The 21,329-nt window shown below is 42.9% G+C and overlaps 1 protein-coding gene across 3 annotated transcripts in view; it reads right to left on the bottom strand.

The window, feature by feature from the left end:
- The window catches only part of mtcl3 (MTCL family member 3), a 29,184-nt gene extending 8,255 nt beyond the window's left edge, over positions 1 to 20,929 (bottom strand). For 2 of the 3 annotated variants that reach the window (XM_008118968.3, XM_008118967.3), the window contains exons 1-4: positions 20,367 to 20,927; positions 11,225 to 12,085; positions 9,056 to 9,280; positions 3,695 to 3,853 (exon numbers count right to left, since the gene is read on the bottom strand). In XM_008118968.3, coding sequence (XP_008117175.2) covers positions 3,695 to 3,853; positions 9,056 to 9,280; positions 11,225 to 12,046 — 1,206 coding nt within the window. In that variant the 5' untranslated portion in view covers positions 12,047 to 12,085; positions 20,367 to 20,927. Of the gene's footprint in view, positions 1 to 3,694; positions 3,854 to 9,055; positions 9,281 to 11,224; positions 12,086 to 20,366 lie in introns of all 3 variants that reach the window. The other variant, XM_062978936.1, reaches the window with a different exon arrangement.
- Between the last annotated feature and the right edge of the window lie 400 nt (positions 20,930 to 21,329).

The raw sequence follows: 21,329 nt of genomic DNA, 5'->3' as shown, positions 1-21,329 counted from the left end.
GAATGGCTCCACCGAGAGGTATCTGAACAATCAGTTGTAGATAGGAAGCAATACAAGTACAGATGCAGCCACAACTTTTGGCAACTGACTCATGCGAGTGGGCAAATGAAAACTTTGTCCCTTGTACACATACAAATTGCAGTTAGAGAAGGAGAAGCAGCTGCAGCTCTGGAGTCACTTAACTGAAATTATCTCCTTCACAGTCCTTGGATCATTTCAAGATGTTAATTTTTGGAACAATTTAGTGTGAAACGAATCAACCCTAAATATTTTTTAGAGGATAACCTTTGAAGGCCCCTATCAGATTTATCTGTAGCAGGTTCTAGAGACCAAAGTTCAAATCTTTGCCTTGCCACAGAAATTCATTGAGCGATCTTTGGCAAATCACACTCTCTCAGTTTCAGAGGAAGGCTGTAATAGGTTCACCTGAGGATTGCCATAAATTGGAAATGACTTGAAGGCACACAACAACAATCCTAAGATGTGTGGTGGGTCCAGAGAGTTGCAGGGGCAAAACCACATTTTGCAGCAGTTTTGAGTCATTTGGGGGAAACAAAAGAGCATCAACCTCCAAATAAGCAACAATTTTGATACCTTTGGGGACATTTGCGACTTCATGAACTGAACATTGGGGCATGCACATATCTTGTCATGAAACCATGCGACCGTTTTGCCTTAGGGTTGCCTTAAGTCAGAAACAACTAGAATGCACATAACTCCCAATTAGATTACAGTAATGTGCTGATCTACACAAAGAAAGCTTTGTGCAGCTCAGTAAACAGAAGACAGTACACATCTACAAGATCAAACAATGGCATTGTTGATTTCTTTTCCTCTTTCAGTCTCTGTTTTAGCGCGCACACAGAAACAGCTGGTGCCTTCCAGATGTATCCCAGTCCAATACATTTGGAAGACACTAAGTTGAGACAAGTGGCACTGAAATATTGCAGGGCCATGGAAAATTAGTGAAAATTGGCAGCCCTTTCCATTCTGGGTTCTTGATCAAATTAATAATTTACCTTTAGAAACTAAAGTGAATTTTGAAAAAAAAGTAGAGTTGCCTGGTTGAGTACAGGATGGCATTCCTCTAGCTTTAACTGATAACAGATCATGGATCAGAAAGTGGTACAGTTCTGTCAGGTGGAACTATATTATGCCCCATGCTTCATTTCACAAAACCCACTTTTTGGCTGTGATAGCCCTGCACCAGCTATGTATTTGCCAATGGAAAGCGGGGGGGGGGGGGGGGGGGATGAAGAAGTGTTCAGATGTGTTCCTGATGGTGAAAACACAAGTGCGATGTCACCTTCTCTGTGCTCCCCCTGCTGTTCACTGGAATTTTTGGTGGCTACTTAGCAGCAGCTGAAAGGTGTAGTTTGGGCGAGAGGGAGGGAGAGGGAGGAAACATGCCTAATGGAACTTTATGGTACCTTTTCTTGAGCTTTGGGCCCCAATATTGGAGGAAAATTGGAATAATAACAACAACAACAACAACAACACACAATAATCAAGGACGTGATGGCTATTAAAGGTACAAGAACCTAATCCTATGTTCAACTTAGTATCCTAAAGGAAAGTCAAAGCAATTGAATTTTAACATCTACAAGACAATCATTCTTTGCAGTGTGGAATGAGCTTCAGCCAAAGTGCACCTTTGTATCAGCAATATCCTAGAATTTCTAAACCTAATTGGAAATATGAAGCTCCTGCTAAAATGGCATTCCAGTGATGTTTAAGAGCTAACTTGAATTAATGGCCTTGTTGGATACTTTTTACATTCACTTTTCAGTTTGAAGCTGGAGAAAAAGGGAGACAATCTGCTTTTACATATTATCTTTTTTGCTTTGCACTATATAATCTCTGGAAGCCTGGCTTCCACTGGTCTTTCCTTGTAGGAGTGCAGTCAAATTGTGACTTGGATGATCCCACCAGAATTACGAAGATGCAACATTGTAACAAAAAGTGGACCCTTTGGAGTGCTGTGTACACTGAACACATCAGTGGAAAAGGGAATTAATCTGGGATTATGGAGTGAAGTGAGGGTTCTTGAGGAGCATGCCTACTTTGCTAAATTTACGGCTGAGAAGTCTAAATGGTCACTGTACTGTACAGCAAAACAATACCTCTGGGAAGAAAAAAATCCCTAGTGCTACATACGTGATGGTAAAGAAATTATAAAGTTCTGAGGAAGGGTGTTGACTGTTGACTATTTGCTATGTCTACACTAGGGAATATCATCATCATCATCATCATCATCATCATCATCATCATTTAATTACTTATTAATCGCCCTCCATCCACGATGCTCTAGGCGATTTACAAGATAAAATTGTAAAGGATAAAAATACATACATACAAATATTGATAAAATTAACATAGATCAAAAGCTCTAGTAAAGAGCCAGGTCTTGAGTGCTAGGGTAAAAGGCCCTAACTCACGCATGGCTCTCATATAGGGTGGCAAGGCATTCCATAAGGCAGGGGCAGAAATAGAAAAAGCTCTGCGTCTGGTCCTTTCCAGGTGCACTTCTCTAGGACCCAGTATATAAAGTAAGTCGCGTTGGGATGGTCGTTGCGACCTCCGATGATGGGAGAAGGAGAGACGGTCCGTAAGGTACGATGGGCCCTGGCTGTAAAGAGTTTTAAAGGTCAGAACTAGCATCTTATATAGACCACGGTAATCCGTTGGAAGCCAATGCAGATGCTGCAGGACTGGTGTTATGTGGCATTTCATGGGTGTTCTTGTGAGTAGCCTGGCTGCCGCATTCTGAACAATACGGAGCTTTCGGGTCCGTATAAAACAAAGAGATGAACAACTAATATAAAACAAAGAGATGAACAACTAAGCAAAATTTACTCAGCAGCCTGTCCATTTCATGGAAATTATAAGAATCAAACAATTGTGATTTAACAGTGAATTAATGAGTGAATACTGGCATTCCCTAGAATTAAGATTCTAGAAGCATACAGAGCCCTATTTGTATCATCAGGACATAATATGGATGAGGCTTTGTATTTTATTCGAAATTTCCATGTACACCTTGAATAGTTACTCTGAATAATGTTAAGAGTTTCTCCTCTCTTAAAGATCACAGGTAATAGTAATAACAAACTTCAAATCAGAAGGAGCATATGCTGCATAGTGTAAATCCAATGTCAGGCTTGTTTGAGAAAAAGCTAGGCACAACATAACTAAATAAATTACTGGAAAAAAGCCGTATTGGAGTTATTCTCCAGATGTTGTCATGCCTAACCAAAGGTTAAGAATGACAGAAATCAATATCCAGAGTTTTGTCAAAACAAGAGTAAATAATGGAAGTAAACAGCTGTCAAGTGTATTAATCTACAAGCCAAAGGGTAATTCAAAAGCTGGATTTCATCAATGTACAGGATAAAGGGTAAAGATCCACAATTGCTAGTCTGCATTCTATTTAATAAAACAATCACAGTATGTAATACCAGAATGTAGCTTCTTCATGTTTCAAACACTAATTTCTCAGAAATGCTTACAGTTTATCAAAATGATGTTCCCCTTTCCATTAATTGAACTATTTGATTTATTTTAGAATCTCTATGGTTCAGAGTTCTGACATTTTCTGCCATGATGAACACTAGTTCCTACTTCAACAATGGCATTCAGTTTAGGGAAAGAAAACCTGACAACATCCCGGAATTTCCCCAAAGCAAACACTAACCTCTTTCAACTTGTCAACTTCATTCTGCAGAGCCTGCTTAGCAATCTCTACTTCTATTAATTGTTGTCGTAACTTGTCATTTTCATCCTCTGTGGTAGTGCGTTTTTCTTCCACATTTTCCAGCTCATTGTGAAGTCTCACTGAAACATCCTTTGCCACCTAAAGGAAACAATATTTGAAATAGTTAGAAAAATAACACAGAAACTAAGGAAGCTTATTTTTATATCTATCCCTATCTCATTCATGGTCCCAACTAGAGTATACCTATGAATCAATGGTATTAATTTATGTGCTGACCTATCACTGGACAACTGACACAGTGAATCCATCCTAGATGGGATTAACAATAGGACTCAGTCCTCCGACTGGAGATAGTTTCTGGCAGGATTTTCTCCTAGTCCTACTTGGAGTTCCTTGAGCTTTCCTGGTAATCTCCAATCCAAACACCAATCAGGCCCTATCTTTCTGGGACTCTTTCAGATGTTGTTAAGGTGGCATTTTTGTTGCTTATATCATTATTTATCGATTTATTGAATGTATACAGTGCCTTTTCCCCAGGATGGAATCCAAAATGGCTTCCAGAACTTTAAAACATTAAATTAAAATCTCATTTTACAAAAGTTAAAAAAGAATTAAATAACAATATATTAAAAACCATGGTTTAAATAGTTAAAACATTTGAAACCTAATTACTATGGTAATAACCATAGTCCCCTGTTGGGTGAGAAGGGCGGGATATAAATATTGTAATAAATAAATAAAATAAATAAATAACAGATTAAAAAATATAGCACACTATTTCACAAATACTATTGCTATACATTACAAACCCTGTATCTGAGGGGAATATGTTTTTGGATTTTGCATGGATACATAACACTGTGGATAATAGTGAGTCCTATTGAAATTAAGGACTCCTGGAGAACCTAGAACAAGAGTATCAAACTCATTTTCACTGAGGCCACATCAACCTTATGGTTGCCTTCAAAGAGTTGTTTGTAATTGCAAGACTGTATAAATGTAACTGTTGTCATGGCACTGAAAGCCTTGATGTGGTGGTCTGAATTCGGCCTGCAAGTCTTGCATTTGACACATGTGACCTAGAAAATGCCTTTTACCAGACATAGGTAAATGAAACCATGGATACGGATCCTGTGGATATGGGGTTTGTGTTGTATAACGCAAAATCCAAAGTCCTGCCTGAACGAAAAGGTTTTCACCTGCTAGCAGAAAGAGAACAGGGAGGGGTCAAACAGACTTCTCACATAAGGATGCTCCACAGCCTTTCCACACCAAACATGACTGAAGATGGTGGGACTGAAGAGAGCCCCCTTTTGTTGATCTTGTGTGGGGAGTTATATCTTTCCGACAGTTTGGACCCAAGTCATATGGGGCTTTAATGATCAAAACTAGTGCTTTGAATTCTTTGAATTCATTAATCCCAGTATTTTATAAGAATATAAGCATAACTGGGACTCAGTTCATGTACTCCAACTTATTTGTGATGATTTTCAAACAATGAATTTGAATGCTGGTACATAGCAATTATATGATTGAAATAGCTTGTATATTGAATTCTTATTCAAAGATCAAATTCATGGCAAGATTATGATCCAACCCAATAAACAGGCACACACTTGAAAGCTTTCTTTGTTTTCCAGTAGAAATATCTTCACATTAAGATTATAGTTGGGATTGTAATTGACTGAACAACCAAATAACCTCCAAGCCCAGTGAAAGGGGGTGGCACTATCAAGAATTTGTCCAAATGTTTCAAGTGTCTTTTGTTCTGTCATTCCAAACTATTTTGACTTCCCTTAATGTGAGACACACATTATCTAGCAGCAAAAGGTTGATAGATTAAAAAGCAGTACTGCTGACCTTGTCCATTCACATTCACAATGACTAGTATTCTATTCATAGTACATGAAGGTACAAGTCCATCTATACCTGTGTATATCTTACTTTTTGTTACTGTAGAAGTTGATATTCTCTCCCAGCTTCTGCCACAACCAAAGCCAACTTACCGGTTAGTCACTGCATATTTCCATAGCTGTCTCTGAGGGGACTGCGGAATATCTCTGCAGATGAAATAATCATCTTGCATCTGGCTACTACAGTGACTTAGCCAGATGCTTCTTTGGCCTCCCCCCTCCTACTCCCCACCTGCCCTGGAATGAGTGGACACTTTTAGGATAGTGTCACCTGCAGCAATATTACAATATGCTGTACCATACTGAATCTCAGCCAATCTCTCCAGATTTCCAATAGGAGATGCAAGAGAAAGGTTACTCTCAGCCACTCAACAATCGAAATGGCAGGTGCCTGCACACTTTTTGCTGACACTAATGCATATTGGCCCCAAAGCAAAAGACAAGGAGCCACTTCTTCTGCCCAAGAAGAGAAACTGGAGCAAAATGAGGAGAGGGGAGAGGCAAATGAATGACCTCTATCTCATAAAGTGTTATCTCAGTTCTGCCAAGGGAAAGGAAGGAGAAGAAAAGTGAGTGGAAGACCGCCCAGTTCCTATCTAGTAAGTAACCTCTGGCACATCTGCAGACTTGGAAGGGGGCTTTGCCATTCCCACCTTTTCTTCCAAAAGAGGGGGTTTCTAAATCATTGCTCCTGGGACTTGCTGTGTGAAAAGATGGCCAAGGGTTCTTTCAACACAGGCATTGGCCCTGGACACCAGCAGATTATTGCAGATCGTCATATTAAATGGCTGGGACACACAAATAGAAGTATTAAGTATCTTGCCAACACTTACCTAGCTTCAGAGAGCTCTGGTATAACCATTTTTTAAAAAGAAAAACTGCGATTCCATTCTAAAATGCAGATCTATAGAACTAATTTTCCCTCATATTCACAGCCATTTATTAGCTAGCAATTATAACACTTTAAATAATTTCTGATTATATTCATAGCATCATCAGATTTATATTTTCTCAAAGGCAAGTTCTGATTTTAATGATGTGTACACAGAAATACTTAGGTTAGAATTACAACAGTTCAAAAGCAAAAAAACCCAAAAGTTTATGTCAACAAGCAAGCCGGAAACTTGTTATTTACCAGAAAAGACCAACGGAGTGATTCACTGGCTCTTACAGGAAATGCAATTATCTATGACGAATTTATAATCAAGCAAAATATCGTTTACTATATAATGTGAACCCTGCAATATCTTTCATAAAATACATACTCTGACAAAAAAAACCCAGTACTGGTGACTATCAGTGGGCGGTGAATTGATGACAGGTTTTAGTCTGGATTTTAAAGGAACAATTCAAGGTGTTGAAGTTATTTTATGGATATTGGTTAGCATTTTTAATAACTGTTAAAATATAGTCTAAAATCCAGAATAAATGCCCCACAATATTAACATGGAAACCACCAGTTGTCATTGATATGGGACAAAATTTCTTATTATTGCAAGAACAAAATTGGAGGTAATACAGCATATAATAATACAGGCCAAGATTTTTGTTTCTTCTTCTGTACTCAGGCACATTGCTATTCCCTTCACATATTAAAAGTATTCCATGATTTAGCTCAACTTTTTCATACCTCTCAACTGGGAAACACTGGAAGATAAGGCTTCTCAGAATCATAGGATCATAGAAGAGCAGAGTTGGAAGAGACCACATGGGCCATCTAGTCCAAACCGCTGCCATGCAGGAAAAGCACAATCAAAGTACCCCTGACAGATGGCTATATAGCTTCTGTTTAAAAGCCCCAAAAGATGGAGCTTCCACCACACTCTGGGTTAGTGAATTTCACTGCTAAACAGCTCTTACAGTCAGGAGGTTCTTACTAATGTTCAGGTGGACTCTCCTTTCCTGTAATTTGAATCCATTACTCTGAGTCCTAGTTTCCAGGGCAGCAGAAAACAAGCCTGCTCCCTCTCCTTTATAGCATCCTTTCACATAGTTATACCTGGGCATCATGTCTCCTCTCAACCTTCTTTTCTGCAGGCTAAACACTCTCAGCTCTTTAAGCTGCTCCTCATAGGGCATGGTCTCCAGACCTTTGATCATTTTAGTTGCCCTCCACTGGGTACTTCCCACCTTGTCAATATCCCACTTGAATTGTGGTGCCCAGAAACGGACACAGTATTCCAGGTGAGGTCTGGACAAGGCAGAATAGAGAAGCACCATAACTTCCCTTGATCTAGACACTATATTCCTTTTGCTACAGCCCAAAATTCCATTGGCTTTTTAAGTTGCTGCATCACACTGTTGTCTCATGTTCAACTTGTTCATGAAGACTCTTTCTCACAAGGATTTTTGTCAAGCCAGGCATCACCCATCCTGAATCTGTGCATTTCATTTTTTTCCCATCTAAGTGTAGTGTCTTACATTTGTCCTTGTTGAAATGCATTTTGTTAGTTTTGGCCCAACTCTCTAATCTGTTGAGGTAATTTGAATTCTGATCCTGTCCTCTGGAGTATTAACTATCCTTCCCAATTAGGTGTCATCTGCAAATGTGATAATCATGCCGTCTAAACCTTCATCTATGTGATTAGATGTTTTCCACCCTTAATTTAGCCCTTTAAAATCACTAGAAAGCAAGTTCACTGGCTATATTATATTTTGGCTATATGGTCTTTACAAAGCCTTAAATAGTTTTATAGGTAAAGTAAAGGTATCCCCCTGACATTAAGTCCAGTCATGTCTGACTCTGGGGTTTGGTGCTCATCTCCAGTTCTAAGTCGAAGAGCCGGCATTGTCCGTAGACACCCCCAAGATCATGTGGCCGACATGACTGCATGGAGCGCCATTACCTTCCTGCTGGAGTGATGACTATTGATCTACTCACATTTGCATTTTTTAAAACTGCTAGGTTGGCAAAAGCTGGGGCTAACAGCGGGCACTCACTCTGCTTCCCCAGATTCGAACCTGCGACCTTTCGATCTGCAAGTTCAGCAGCTCATCTCTTTAATACGCTGTGCCACCGGGAGCTCCCAAATAGTTTTATACAGAGCATAATAAGAAAAAGTATCAAAGCAAAACAATTTAAATTGCCTGTGAACTTGCTGTCTAATGATTTGAAAGGGGGAAATTAAGGGTGGGAAACATTTAGTCCTCGAGAGGTTTTAGACTACCACACCCATAGTTCCTTACCACTGGCTATGTTAGTGGAGGTTTCTGGGAGATAAAAACAAACACACCTCAAGGGTCAAAACTTCCCCAACCCAGGATCCACTGCTGTATGAGTGTTATCTAAAAATGAGGGATGAGAATTAGATTAATTCATTGCAATCCCCTTTCCAAAGCTACAGGGAAAATCACGTATCGAGTTATCTTGCCTCTCCATTTAGAAATTCAGATACACAGCTATTTGCCAACTTGGACCATGTAGTACCTTCAGATCCTGCTCCAAGCTACGCAGAAGTTCTCCATCAATCTCCCCGGTCTCTGCATAACGAAGCCTCTTGCGCTCTGCTTTGCGAAGACGATACTGAAGGATCCTGCAGTTTTTGTTGGCTCTCTCCAACTCATGGCGCATTTCCTGTAGCTGGCAGGCATCTTCTTCAAAGAAACTGTCTCTCATTTCATCCATCTCTGTCCTTAGCTCATCTATCTCATTCTGGCATCCAGTGGGAAAGAAGAGCAGACATGCACCAGATAAACGTTAGTACAAATGGATAGGGAAAAGCAAAGCAGTACACAAAATAGACACAATACTAGCAACACGTTTAAGCAGCAACCAGCCCACCTGATCTCTTTCACATGCTGACACACAACAAGCATCCCAGCAAACAGAATGATACCTCACAGCTAAATAGCATGGGCGCCAAAATGAAATACATGTCTTAATAGCTACTTGCATGCTTTACAATCCATAAAATACCATGGAGATTCAACAGAGTATTGGAGTTCTTCTTTTATCATAATAGTCATATGAATACTACAGTCCTTACTATTTTACTACCCATTGGAATGGGCAGCTATATTTTTTAGAGAGATCTAGAACTTGATGCCTTCACTTTTATAGAAACACGTTATAAAGGGCAAAAATATGATCTGAAAAAAGCAATTTTATACAAACTCCCCCTGCTTAGAAACGTATTTTATAAAAGTATGCATTACCATTGTGTTGAAACACCAATTCATTCCATTATTTTACTGTGCTTATTATGTTCTTTGAAGGCAATTTTTAAAAAGATTATTAAGAGAATGTCATAAAATGGCCAAAACATACCCCCCAAAACGTCCTTAAAGAGAAACTTTTGGCAGTACTTCGAAAGCATTACTCCTCACAAAAAAGACACTCCACTCCTTCATTGTTAAACTGCTTTTAAAATGGGACTTTGCTACACTCTTATTGCCAAGCAAAACCATAAGTATGGTCTTGCTTGAAACTCTTCCTCTGCAGGTCCCAAACACCTTTCTTAAAGTCCACGCAGCTTTATAGGCTGGAGGTCCTCTTGACATCGCCCAGGAGATGAGGCAGAAGAAACCCACTGCAGCATCACTCTCTTCTAGTGATGTTGGCATTGAGTGAGAAACATGCCAAGGTGGAGGACTAAAAAAATTATGTTATTTCCTTTTTAAAAAAAGAATGGCAGTAAGGAAGAATAAAGAAATTGTGTTGTCGAAGGCTTTCATGGCTGGAATCACTGGGTTGCTGTGAGTTTTCTGGGCTGTATGGCCATGTTCCAGAAGCATTCTCTCCTAATGTTTTGCCCACATCTATGGCAGGCATCCTCAGAGGTTGTGAGGTATGTTGGAAACTAGGCAAGTGGGGTTTATATATCTGTGGAAAGTCCAGGGTGGGAGAAAGAACTCTTATCCCTGAATTTGAACCACAGATCTTAAAGTCAGCAGGTTCAGCAGCTCAACGGTTTAATCCACTGCACCACCGGGGGCTCTTGGTATGTATAGTATGGGGTGTAGCATTAGATAGGCCTGTTTTTAATAATGACTAATTATTAAATGACTAATAATAATTAATATTACCTCAGCCAACCAGAAACTACATTTATCGAGGGCATCTACCAATCCCCCTGGCTGCTGGTTTGCCGAGAATCTTCTATAAGGTAAAGGTTTTCCCCTGACATTAAGTCTAGACGTGTCCGACTCTGCGGATTGGTGCTCATCTCTAATTCTATGCTGAAGAGCTGGTGTTGTCCGTAGACACCTCTAAGGTCATGTGGCTGGCATGACTGCATGGAGTGCCCTTACCTTTCCCCCTGGAGCGATACTTATTGATCTACTCACATTTGTATGTTTTTGAACTGCTAGGTTGGCAGAAGCTGGGGCTAACAGCGGGCACTCACTCCGCTCCCTGGATTCGAACCTGCAACCTTTCAGTCAGCAGCTTTAACACACTGTGCCACTGTGGGCTGCGAATATCTTCTATCTATATATAGGTATGTATCTTCTATATATATGTATATATCTTCTATTTACAAATAGAAAAGAAGGGCAGATGGGTCTTTAATTCCTCTGAAGGGCCTCCCCAATGAAGAGGACCAAAGGCTCCGGCCCCCTCACCCAAGGCCTGGCCCTCTTCCCTCCCTCCACTCACCTTGAGGGCCTCGTTCTCCTCCCAGAGCTTCTCCACTTCCTCCTGCAGCTCCTGCTGCTGCGCGGCGCTCAGGGCGCCTCCGAGGGCCCTGCTCTGCCCATTGGCCTCCGGGGTGCCTGCCATCGGGGCTGCCGGCAGCGCGGGGAGCGGGGGCTGGGGTTGCTGCTGCTGCTCCTCCGCCGCGGCCCTGGCCCCCCCGGCGCCATCCCCTGGCTGCCCCCCGTGGCTTTGCATCTGGGCGGCCGCCGCCAAGCCCTTCCGGAGGTGGAACTGGATGAGCTCACTTTGCAGGCATCCTTCCTTCCAGTAGCCGCCCCCCGCCGCGGGCAGCGCCCGGCCTTTCCCGGGGGCGCCGGCAGGTGGCGCAGTTGCCGTTCGGCCCTGGGAGTCGCTTTTGGAGACGCCGCCGCTGCCTTCCCGCTCCCTCTCGGGGTTGGCTTTGGCGCCGCCGCCTCCAGCCAAGGCCAGCGGTTCAGCACCATCCCCGGCCTGGACAGCTCCCGAGGGCGCCGCGGGGGACGGCTTCTCTGCTCCTGCTGCTGCTGCTGCTGATGCTGATGATGCCGCCGCCTTGGCCCGGCTGCCTTTCGGCGGCGCCTGCTGCTGCTGTGGGGCCTGGCGGGCGGAGCTTGCTTTGGAGGCCGGGGAGGGCTGCCGCGCGTGCGGGTCCCTGGGTCTGCCCGGCGAAGAGGCGCGGTGCTGCTGCTGCTGCTGCTTGCTTCGGGGGCTGATGCTGCTGCTGCTGCTGCCTTCCGGGAGGAGGCGGGGGGCGGCCGGAGGAGGAGCCCCCCCGGGAGAGCCGCCGCTGGGAGCCTGGCTCATGTCTGCGGGAGGCAAGGTCCCATGCCTCTTCGCGGGGCCCTGGGGGAGAAAGAAGGAAGGGAAAGGAAAGGAAGGCACGCCCCAGAGACGAGGCCAGTCAAAGGCAGGGGGAGGGAGGGAAGGAGAAACACAGAGAGGCAGGGGGTGGGGGTGGGGAGGGATAACAATGAGTTCCTCCGAACAATGAGAGTTTTTCCAAACCCTCCACAAGGTTGGCTAAAGGTGCATCTACACCAGGCAAACTTGGGCCCTCCAGGTGTTTTGAACTTCAGTTCCCACAGTTCCTTTTTAAAATATTTTTTCTTGGATACCATTTATTGAATTTGTGACAGCTGGAACTGAATGTGTAGGCCCTTGTTTTTTAAATAGAATTATATTTTAAAATTGTAAAACACCCACAATACACATTACAAACATATACACATACATAGACAACCTACCACCCACAATACAATTACCCCTCAACCCACCCCCAGTGCGACCCACCACCTTGACTCCCGACACTGAACAACACTGCGTTTATGCATAATTTTGTTTAACCCTCTGTGCTTCTGGATCAATAAATTCCCCTTATTTTATGTCTTAAATTCCGCTGTCAGGTATGCTAAGGCCAGCTTGCAATTTCTTTCAAAAACTTTATGACTTTCATGTTTTGGATTGCTAGAAATCTTGGCCATCTGTGCATAATCCCTCAATTTATCCTTCCAATTTTTAATACTTAATGTTTTTTCACCTTTCCAGTCACTGGCAATTGTTATGTGTGCAGCCGCAAAACTGTACAGGCTCCCACAATTCCTAACAGTCTGGGATTTTTGGGAGTTGAAGCTCAAAACACCTGGAGAGCCAGTGATTTCCTGTGCCTGATCTATACTAATAATAATAATAATGATAATAATAATAATAATAATAATAATAATAATAATAAAGCATGAACATGTGAAAACTGTGGTCAGCAAAGAATACACACAAAGGGTCAGAAAGATTCTCAAAAGCAAGCTCAATGGAGGCAACACCATCAAGGCCATAAACACCTGGGCCATACCTGTCATAAGATATGCTGCTGGCATCAAAAACTGGACACAGGTGGAACTGGACAATTTGGACAGAAAAACAAGAAAACTCATGACCATTCATCATTCACTGCACCCCTGCAGTGATGTTGACCAGCTATATCTGCCTAGAAGATCAGGTGGCAGAGGACTCTTACAAGTAAAACAAGCAGTCAAAGAAGAAGAACATGCTCTGGCAGAATATGTAAAGCAAAGTGAAGAACCTGCTTTGATTGAAGTCAAAAATCAGAAACTCCTCAAAACACAGCAGACAAAAAAAAACAGTACAAGAAAACCGCACTACAAACTAGAGCTGACAGCTGGCACAACAAAACATTGCATGGAAAGTTCCTTGACAAAATTGAAGGAAAAGCTGATAAGGAGAAGACCTGGCTCTGGCTCACAAATGGGACCCTGAAGAAGGAAACATAAGGCCTGATCCTTGCAGCCCAGGAGCAAGCCATCAGAACAAATGCAATTAAGGCCAAGATCGAAAAATCAGCTGATGACCCAAAATGCAGTCTGTGCAAGGAAGCTGACGAAACCATTTATCATATCCTCAGTTGCTGTAAGAAAATCGCACAGACAGATTACAAACAGAGACACAACTATGTGGCCCAAATGATTCATTGGAACTTATGCCTCAAGTACCACCTCCCAGCAGTAAAGAACTGGTGGGATCACAAACCTGCAAAAGTATTGGAAAATGAGTACGCAAAGATACTGTGGGACTTCCGAATCCAGACTGACAAAGTTCTGGAACACAACACACCAGACATCACAGTTGTGGAAAGGAAAAAGGTTTGGATCCTTGATGTTGCCATCCCAGGTGACAGTGGCATTGACGAAAAACAACAAGAAAAACTCAGCCACTATCAGGACCTCAAGATTGAACTTCAAAGACTGGCAGAAACCAGTACAGGTCGTCCTGGTGGTAATCGGCACATTGGGTGCCGTCCCAAAAGATCTCAGCCGGCATTTGGAAACAATAGACATTGACAAAATTACGTTCTGCCAACTGCAAAAGGCCACCCTACTGGGATCTGCACGCATAATCCGAAAATACATCACACAGTCCTAGATGCTTGGGAAGTGTTCGACTTGTGATTTTGTGATACAAAATCCAGGATATCTGTCTTGTTTGCTGTGTCATAATAAAATAATAACGTAGAGTCTCACTTATCCAACATAAACAGGTAAGCGAAAATGTTGGATAATAAGAAGGGAATAAGAAAAAAACTAATAAACGTCAAATTACATTATAATTTTACAAATTAAGCACCAAAACATCATGTTTTACAACAAATCGATAGAAAAAGCAGTTCAATATGTTATGTTATATGTAGTAATTACTCTATTTACGAATTTAGCACCAAATCATCACAATGTATTGAAAGCATTGACTACTAAAAAACTGACTACAAATAAAGATAAAGTTGTATAAAATTAATTTACAGTAACAACGTTTTCAGAAGTTAAATCTGTAAAAAGTTCAGTACTGTGAAGATTTTTTAAAAATCTGTTATCCTTGCCTGCCTATAGCAACAGCTGTGGATCCGGACAGGAGGCAGACTGTGTTGGATAATACAGAATGTTGGATGACTAAAGGTTGGATAAACGAGATTCTACTGTAATAATAAACTTTATTTATAAACAGCCCTATCTCCCTGAAGGGACTTACAGTAGTTTCCAACAATATGGCAACCATTCAATGCAAAAAAAAAACCAACAAAAAAAAAACAGTTTGCATCACTATAGAATGAATGCAGTTCAACACCACTTTAACTCCCAAAGCTCAATGCTATGGCATCTTGGGAGTTGTAGTTTCTTCTCTGCCAAAGAGTGTTGGTTCCTCACCAAACCACAACTCTTGGGATTCCATTGCATTGAACTATAGAATTTTTTTTATATCAGAAGCGACTTGAGAAACTGCAAGTCACTCCTGGTGTGAGAGAATTTGCTGTCTTCAAGGACATTGCCCAGGAGACGCCCAGATGTTTGATATTTTACCATCCTGTGGGAGGCTTCTCTCATGTCCCCAGATGGGAGCTCACTCCACTCTCCCGATTCAAACTGCCAACCTTTTGGTAAGCAGTTCTGCCAGCAAAGGTTTACTCCATTGCGTCATCGGGGGGGCCCAGCTATGGAGTTAAAGGGATTTCAAACTGCTTTCATTCTATATTGAGATGCCCCAAAAGGTGACTGCCAATTGGATTCAGGACTGAGGCAGAGGGAAAAAGCCACGCCACCCTTTTGACTTCCACGTGGGTCAAAGCTGTGGGGGACTTTTCCAGGAAGGGATTTTACTTCCCACCTATTTCTTGTTTTTCTGACAATCGGATGTAGAAGTGAACTGTCCCCACAAGGAGATTTTTACCCAAGGGTTTCACAACCCATTTAATCCTGAGCAATGGATCAGTCAATCCAGAGGTCTTTATCCTCACCATATCCTGGAAAATGGACACCCCACTTCCTTTATGTTTCAAGTCACTTTACACCAGTTTCCCCATAACTCTGTACTTGCCAGAGGCAAAATTCGAGAATATAGCACAAAGCAAACAATTGTGACAGGTCTCATTTTGTGACACTGGCACCCTCCAAAGGCCTGCAGGAACTACTGTTAAAATATAAACATACACAAAAAGAATAGCAACAGTGTGAAGGGGCTGGAGGTTCACACCTGACTTTGGAAAATTGTTGTTTTTTAAATGTAAACAGTGTTAGGGTGTGCTTCCAGTCCATTTAAAAGAGGAATTGCTGCTCTTGGTGGTTGATGCACCCACACACACATTTATAACAACTGGGGCCAGTTTCACTACTATGACTCCATCTTCTAGAACTTTGGGGTTTCTTGTTTGCTGAAGTGGTTACAAGTCTCCCTTGGAGAGTTCTGATCAAATTCCGTTGTACTATACTTCCCAAGACTGGGAAGACAGGAAGTGAGAACTAAATGTATATCTAGGGAGCTGTAGTTCATGGGCCATCAGAGCCATCTAGTAGGTAATTCTAAGTACCCCACTAAACCAAGAATCTCAGGATTTCTGAGGAAGGAGCCTGAGAAATCAAAAGTGGAATCAGGTGGTTATAATTGTGGGTACACTGAGTTTTTTTGAGATAGAAAAGGACAATATGGAGAATCTTGAGGGGGTCAATAGCCTCCAAACCAGGTTTGGAGGCCACATGTGACACTAGAAGACATGTTCCCCAGATACATTTGGATTACAACTCTCATCAGCCCTCTCCAGCATAGCCAATGGTGAGGGATTAAAGCTCAACTACAGCTAATGTTAGACATTCTCTCTTCCACTTTTCACAATGAGAATATTGTAGATTATCAAACTTCCCTGAATTGAATTCTGCTGCCTCAGAACAATCTGTTAATGGATATTAGTACATGCTGGAGGTAATGCTGTAGTAATGCTGTCGAGTTGTGTGTCTTGATTTTTTTTTTAAAAAAAAAACAACCTTAAGATGAACCTAGGGCATTCCTGCCACAGGGTTTCCTTGGAAAGATTATTCAGAGGAGGTTTGCCATTTTCCTTATCTGAGGTTGGAAGGTGTGACTTGCCCAAGCTTGCCCATTGAGCTTCCACAGTAAGCAGGGGTTCAAAACCTGGTTTCCAGAGTCCAACACTCAGGCCTCTCCACCAGTGGTTTTCAACCTGTGGGTCCCCAGATATTTTGGCCTACAACTCCCAGAAATCCTAGCCAGTTTATCAGCTATTAGGTTTTCTGGGAGTTGAAGCCCAAAACATCTGGGGTTGCCCAGGTTGAGAACCACTGCTCTATAACATTTTGGTTCTTTGTGTGTGATAATGTTGCTGCTCTGAACCTTCTAGCTTATGGAGACCCTAAGGCAAACCAATAGTGGGGTTTTCTTGGCAGAATTTGTTCAAAGGAGTTTGCCCTTGCTTTCATCTGAAGCAGAGAGTGTGACTTGCCCTGTGTCACCTCATTCATTACCATGGCTGAGCAGGAATTGAAACCCTAGTTTCCAAATATTCTAATCCAACATTCAAACCACTTCTGCTGTGCTAATTCTCTCATGCATATTCATACATATAGTAAAATGATCCTCTTTACCCAAAGTCATTCTAAATTCAGAAATGTGTGATTTTACTACACCACATTAATCTCAACAGCATATCATCTAATATATAAGATACTGTCTATGCTATATGTATATGCACTCAAAGTTAATGCATGCAGACAAACTCAATTGGCATTGGCTAGCAATAACACATTATATGCTAAAATACGCTAGATGGTGACATTATTTGTGTATGTGCCAACACTGCGGAGTCTTTGTCTCATAAAAATCATGGCTGAATAAAAATCTGATTTTAGATAAACTACTGAAAGCACCAAACATCATAAACATATTTCAGTGCAGCCAGAGACAATGTATGAGTCATCATATTGGGAGGGGTGTGTCAGAACAAGGGACAATAGAGCCATCATTTGTAAATGTTGTGCATGTGTATATCTTAAAATTTTTAAAGAAAATTTAAAATAGAGTCATCAATAGTCCCACATTTATTAGCAAAGCTGACAGCATAGGTAAGAAGAGCAACTCTGGATATGTCTTTTAAAAGTAACTCCCTCCAAAGTTAAATAATCCTCAAGGAAGACTACCTGAGATTGCAGTCTAAAAGGCTTCATAGCTATTTCTCAGCATGACTGCATGCTCACCACACTGATCAGAGCTAAAAGTGACTAAAGTGTTGCTTTTACTTGCAAGTTTTTTCAATGACAGACCTTAAATCAGATATCCAAGCTTGTTTCATGAAAAAGAAACTTAAAAGGGGGAGGGACATATTCCCCACAAAAGTCTGCAAAATACAAGCATTTGGGAATGTGAACATCTTTCCAACTCTGGTTTATAAGTGACACTCTCACCCACCCACTCCAATAAACCCCAGTATTTTCAGCCCTAGGATGAATACAGTTTAACACCACTTGAACTGCCATGGCTCTGTGCTGTGTAATCCTGGGAGTTGTAGGTTGGTGAGGCATTGGCACTATTTGGCAGGGAAGGCTGAAGACAATGTAAAAATACAACTCCCAGGATTCCAGAGCATTGAGCCATGGAAGTTTTTTAAAATAGTATCAAAAGTGACTTCAGAACATACTGCAAGTTGCTTCTGGTGTGAGAAAATTGGCTGTCTATAGAGATGTTGCCCAGGGATGCCCGGATGTGTTACCGTCCTGCTGGGAGGCTTCTCTCATGTCCCCGCAAGCTAGAGCTGACAGATAGGAGCTCATCCTGTCTCATGGACTTGAACTGGCAACCTTCAGGTCAGCAGTCCATCCTTCAGGTCAGCAATCCAGCCGGTACAAGGGTTTAACCCACTGCGCCACCGTGGCTCCTGCCATGGAAGTTCAAGTGGTATCAAACTGCATTCATTCTACAGCGTAGATCAGCGGTTTTCAACCTTTTTTTTGTCCAGGGACCACTTGACCAGGAACCACATTGACCAGGGGCCACTCTCTAACATTGCTACCAAAAGGGTTACGAATCAGTTTTTGGTCAACTTTAGATTCTGTTTAGTTATTTGGGGTACTGATTCAGAAAATTGCATTGGATAGACCACATCAGCTCTAGTTTCTAATACAGAACATATGCCATCCAGTAGTTGCCATCTGCTCACCCACAGGAAACCATGTTTAATAATCTAGAGCTGATGTGGTCTATCCAATGCAATTTTCTGAATCAGCACACCCAGGAACAGACCTAAAAATGAAAACACCAAGTTTTTTTTTGTTTGGGCTGTGTTGTTATCCTTAGTAGTAGCTGTGAGGCCGTGGACCATATTTTTAGTTCTTGTGGACCACTGGTAGTCTATGGACCACAGGTTGGGAACAGAGCCCCCGGTGGCACAGTGGATTAAACCCTTGTGCCAGCAGTACTGGTGACTTCAAGGTTGGGTTGCTGACCTGAAAGTTGCTGGTTCGAATCCAACCCGGGGAGAGCGCAGATGAGCTCTCTCTATCAGTTCCAACTCCATGCTGGACATGAGAGAAGCCTCCCACAAGGATGATAAAAACATCAAAAACATCCGGGCATCCCCTGGGCAATGTCCTTGCGGATGGTCAGTTCTCTAACACCAGAAGCGACTTGCAGTTTCTTAAGTCGCTCCTGACACGAAAAAAAGGTTGGGAACCACTGGTGTAGATGCACCCTTACACATTGGAGCCAGGGCCATAGCCAGGAAAAATGGGGGGGCGGGGGGGGTTGAAACTTTTTTTTTTTTTTTAGCAAATCATGAAGAGTAGTTCCATAACGCAAAATAATTTAGAAATCAGGCTCCATCAATAAACTTCAGTGGACACAGATGAGCAGATGAGTGAGCACTCATGGGGATTTGATTAACCAGTTAAAATTCACGAGTAAACCAGTTTTGTTTTAAAACCTGAAAAATTTGGGTGGGGATTTGAACCCCTAAGCCCCCCCTCCCTGATTGGAGCCATTCACGTCAGTGGATTTTGACACTTAAAGTTACTCTGCAGCTCATCAGGCCACCACCTTTTCCCAGAAAAGGGCTGCTGTCAAATGTGACCCCCTTTCTACAACTAGCATAGGTTGACCATCAATTAACACCAAAAACCCAAGGGACACTGCCAATCACACATCTTGATCTTTCTCTTTTTCTTGCATTGTCTTTTTCACTTTTGTCCTCTCTTTTCATGGACTGAATAACTGTCAAAGAAAGATTGTCCACAACATGGTGGCGAGGGAATTGCCAGACACTGGCAGACCCTCTGCAGGTTTCCCCAATTAGACACAAGCTGTCAAGGGCGAAGAGAGATGGAGACACAAAAGGGTGACACCATCACTATAGGTTGGCTTTCCGTGAGACTTTTGTTTCTGCTTTGGTTTCCACTGCGTTGAAGCCCCCCCCCCCCCCCACACCCCCAATTGGCTTTTATCCATAGCGCCAAGAAGCGCTTCTTTGGACGCATTGCCCCATCAAACAACCCAGAAGTTGTGGAAGGCTTTCATGGCTGGAATCACAGGGTTGTTGTGTGTTTTCCGGGCTGTGTGGCAGTACAACCCGGAAAACACACAACAACCCAGAAGCTGTTTCGCTTTGGTGGAAAGAATGACTCTTTGTTACCTACATCTCTTAGCTTACTGTAACGGATGGACTTACCTCGGAATAATCTACCCAGAACCGGATGGTCTGGTCTGGTTTTGGTACCAAGATGACTGGGGACGGCCAAGAACAATCAGATCGTTCTTGGGTCGGTACCAAAACCGTGACACTTACCTTTTATTTTTCCGGGCTGGAGAAAGAGCCGCTCCAAGTATCCAGGCGAGGAAGGACCAAGCGGGCGCGGAGTGGGGAGGGAGGAGGAGAAATCCACGGCCTGGAGCGCACGAGTGTAGTAGAAGGTGGAGAAAGGATGAAGGAATGGATGGAGGGAGGGAGGGAGACAAACGACGGGGAGGAAAGGAAAGCTTCCCAGAGCCACGCCTAGGCTCGACGCCCTTGGCGAGAAAGACGACGACGAGGAGGAAAGCGCACAGCCCAAGGCAGGGGCCACTTTCCCTTGGAAATCCGATCGGGAGGAAGGGGAAAGGATGGCGATCGATCCACGGACACGGATCCTCATCAAATATGTATCCTCCTTTGAAGCGAGGCCTTCTGTGTCCAGCTGGAGAAATTGCGCTCCGCTTTCTTTGTTTGCCGTTTGTTTGCGTGCGTGTGTCCCGTCCCCGTCCCTCGCCTCCCTTCCAAGCTGCGTCGGGATGGCAACGGGCCTCTCCTTTGTTCTTGGGCTGCCATGGAGGAGCCTGCCTTTCAGTCCCCGGGAAACCAGGGAGGGAGGAGGCAAAGGAGCCCAGACAAAGACTCGCCGCCTCCGCCGCCCGCCAATGGTTGCCTTCCCGTTTCTGCGGGATTCCAAGAAAAGCTGCCCCAAGGCCTCCTGAAACTGCTACATGTACTGCGATTGTAATGCCTTCCGAACTTTAAAATGTATCGATTCACAACAGTAGCCATCGCTCCTTTTAAAGGATACTCAAAACTTTTTAAAAAATAGTGTGTGGCTTCCTACCTCTAAGGCAGGCATGGGCAAACTTCGGCCCTCCAGGTGTTTTGGACTGCAACTTCCACCATTCCTAACAGCCGGTAGGCTGTTAGGAATGGTGGGAGTTGTAGTCCAAAACACCTGGAGGGCCGAAGTTTGCCCATGCCTGCTCTAAGGGATACTAAAAACTCGCAAAATAT

This window comes from Anolis carolinensis, chromosome 1 (assembly GCF_035594765.1).
Source record: "Anolis carolinensis isolate JA03-04 chromosome 1, rAnoCar3.1.pri, whole genome shotgun sequence".
Classification (NCBI taxonomy): Eukaryota; Metazoa; Chordata; class Lepidosauria; order Squamata; family Dactyloidae; genus Anolis; species Anolis carolinensis.
This window is presented reverse-complemented; position numbering and strand designations above follow the sequence as displayed.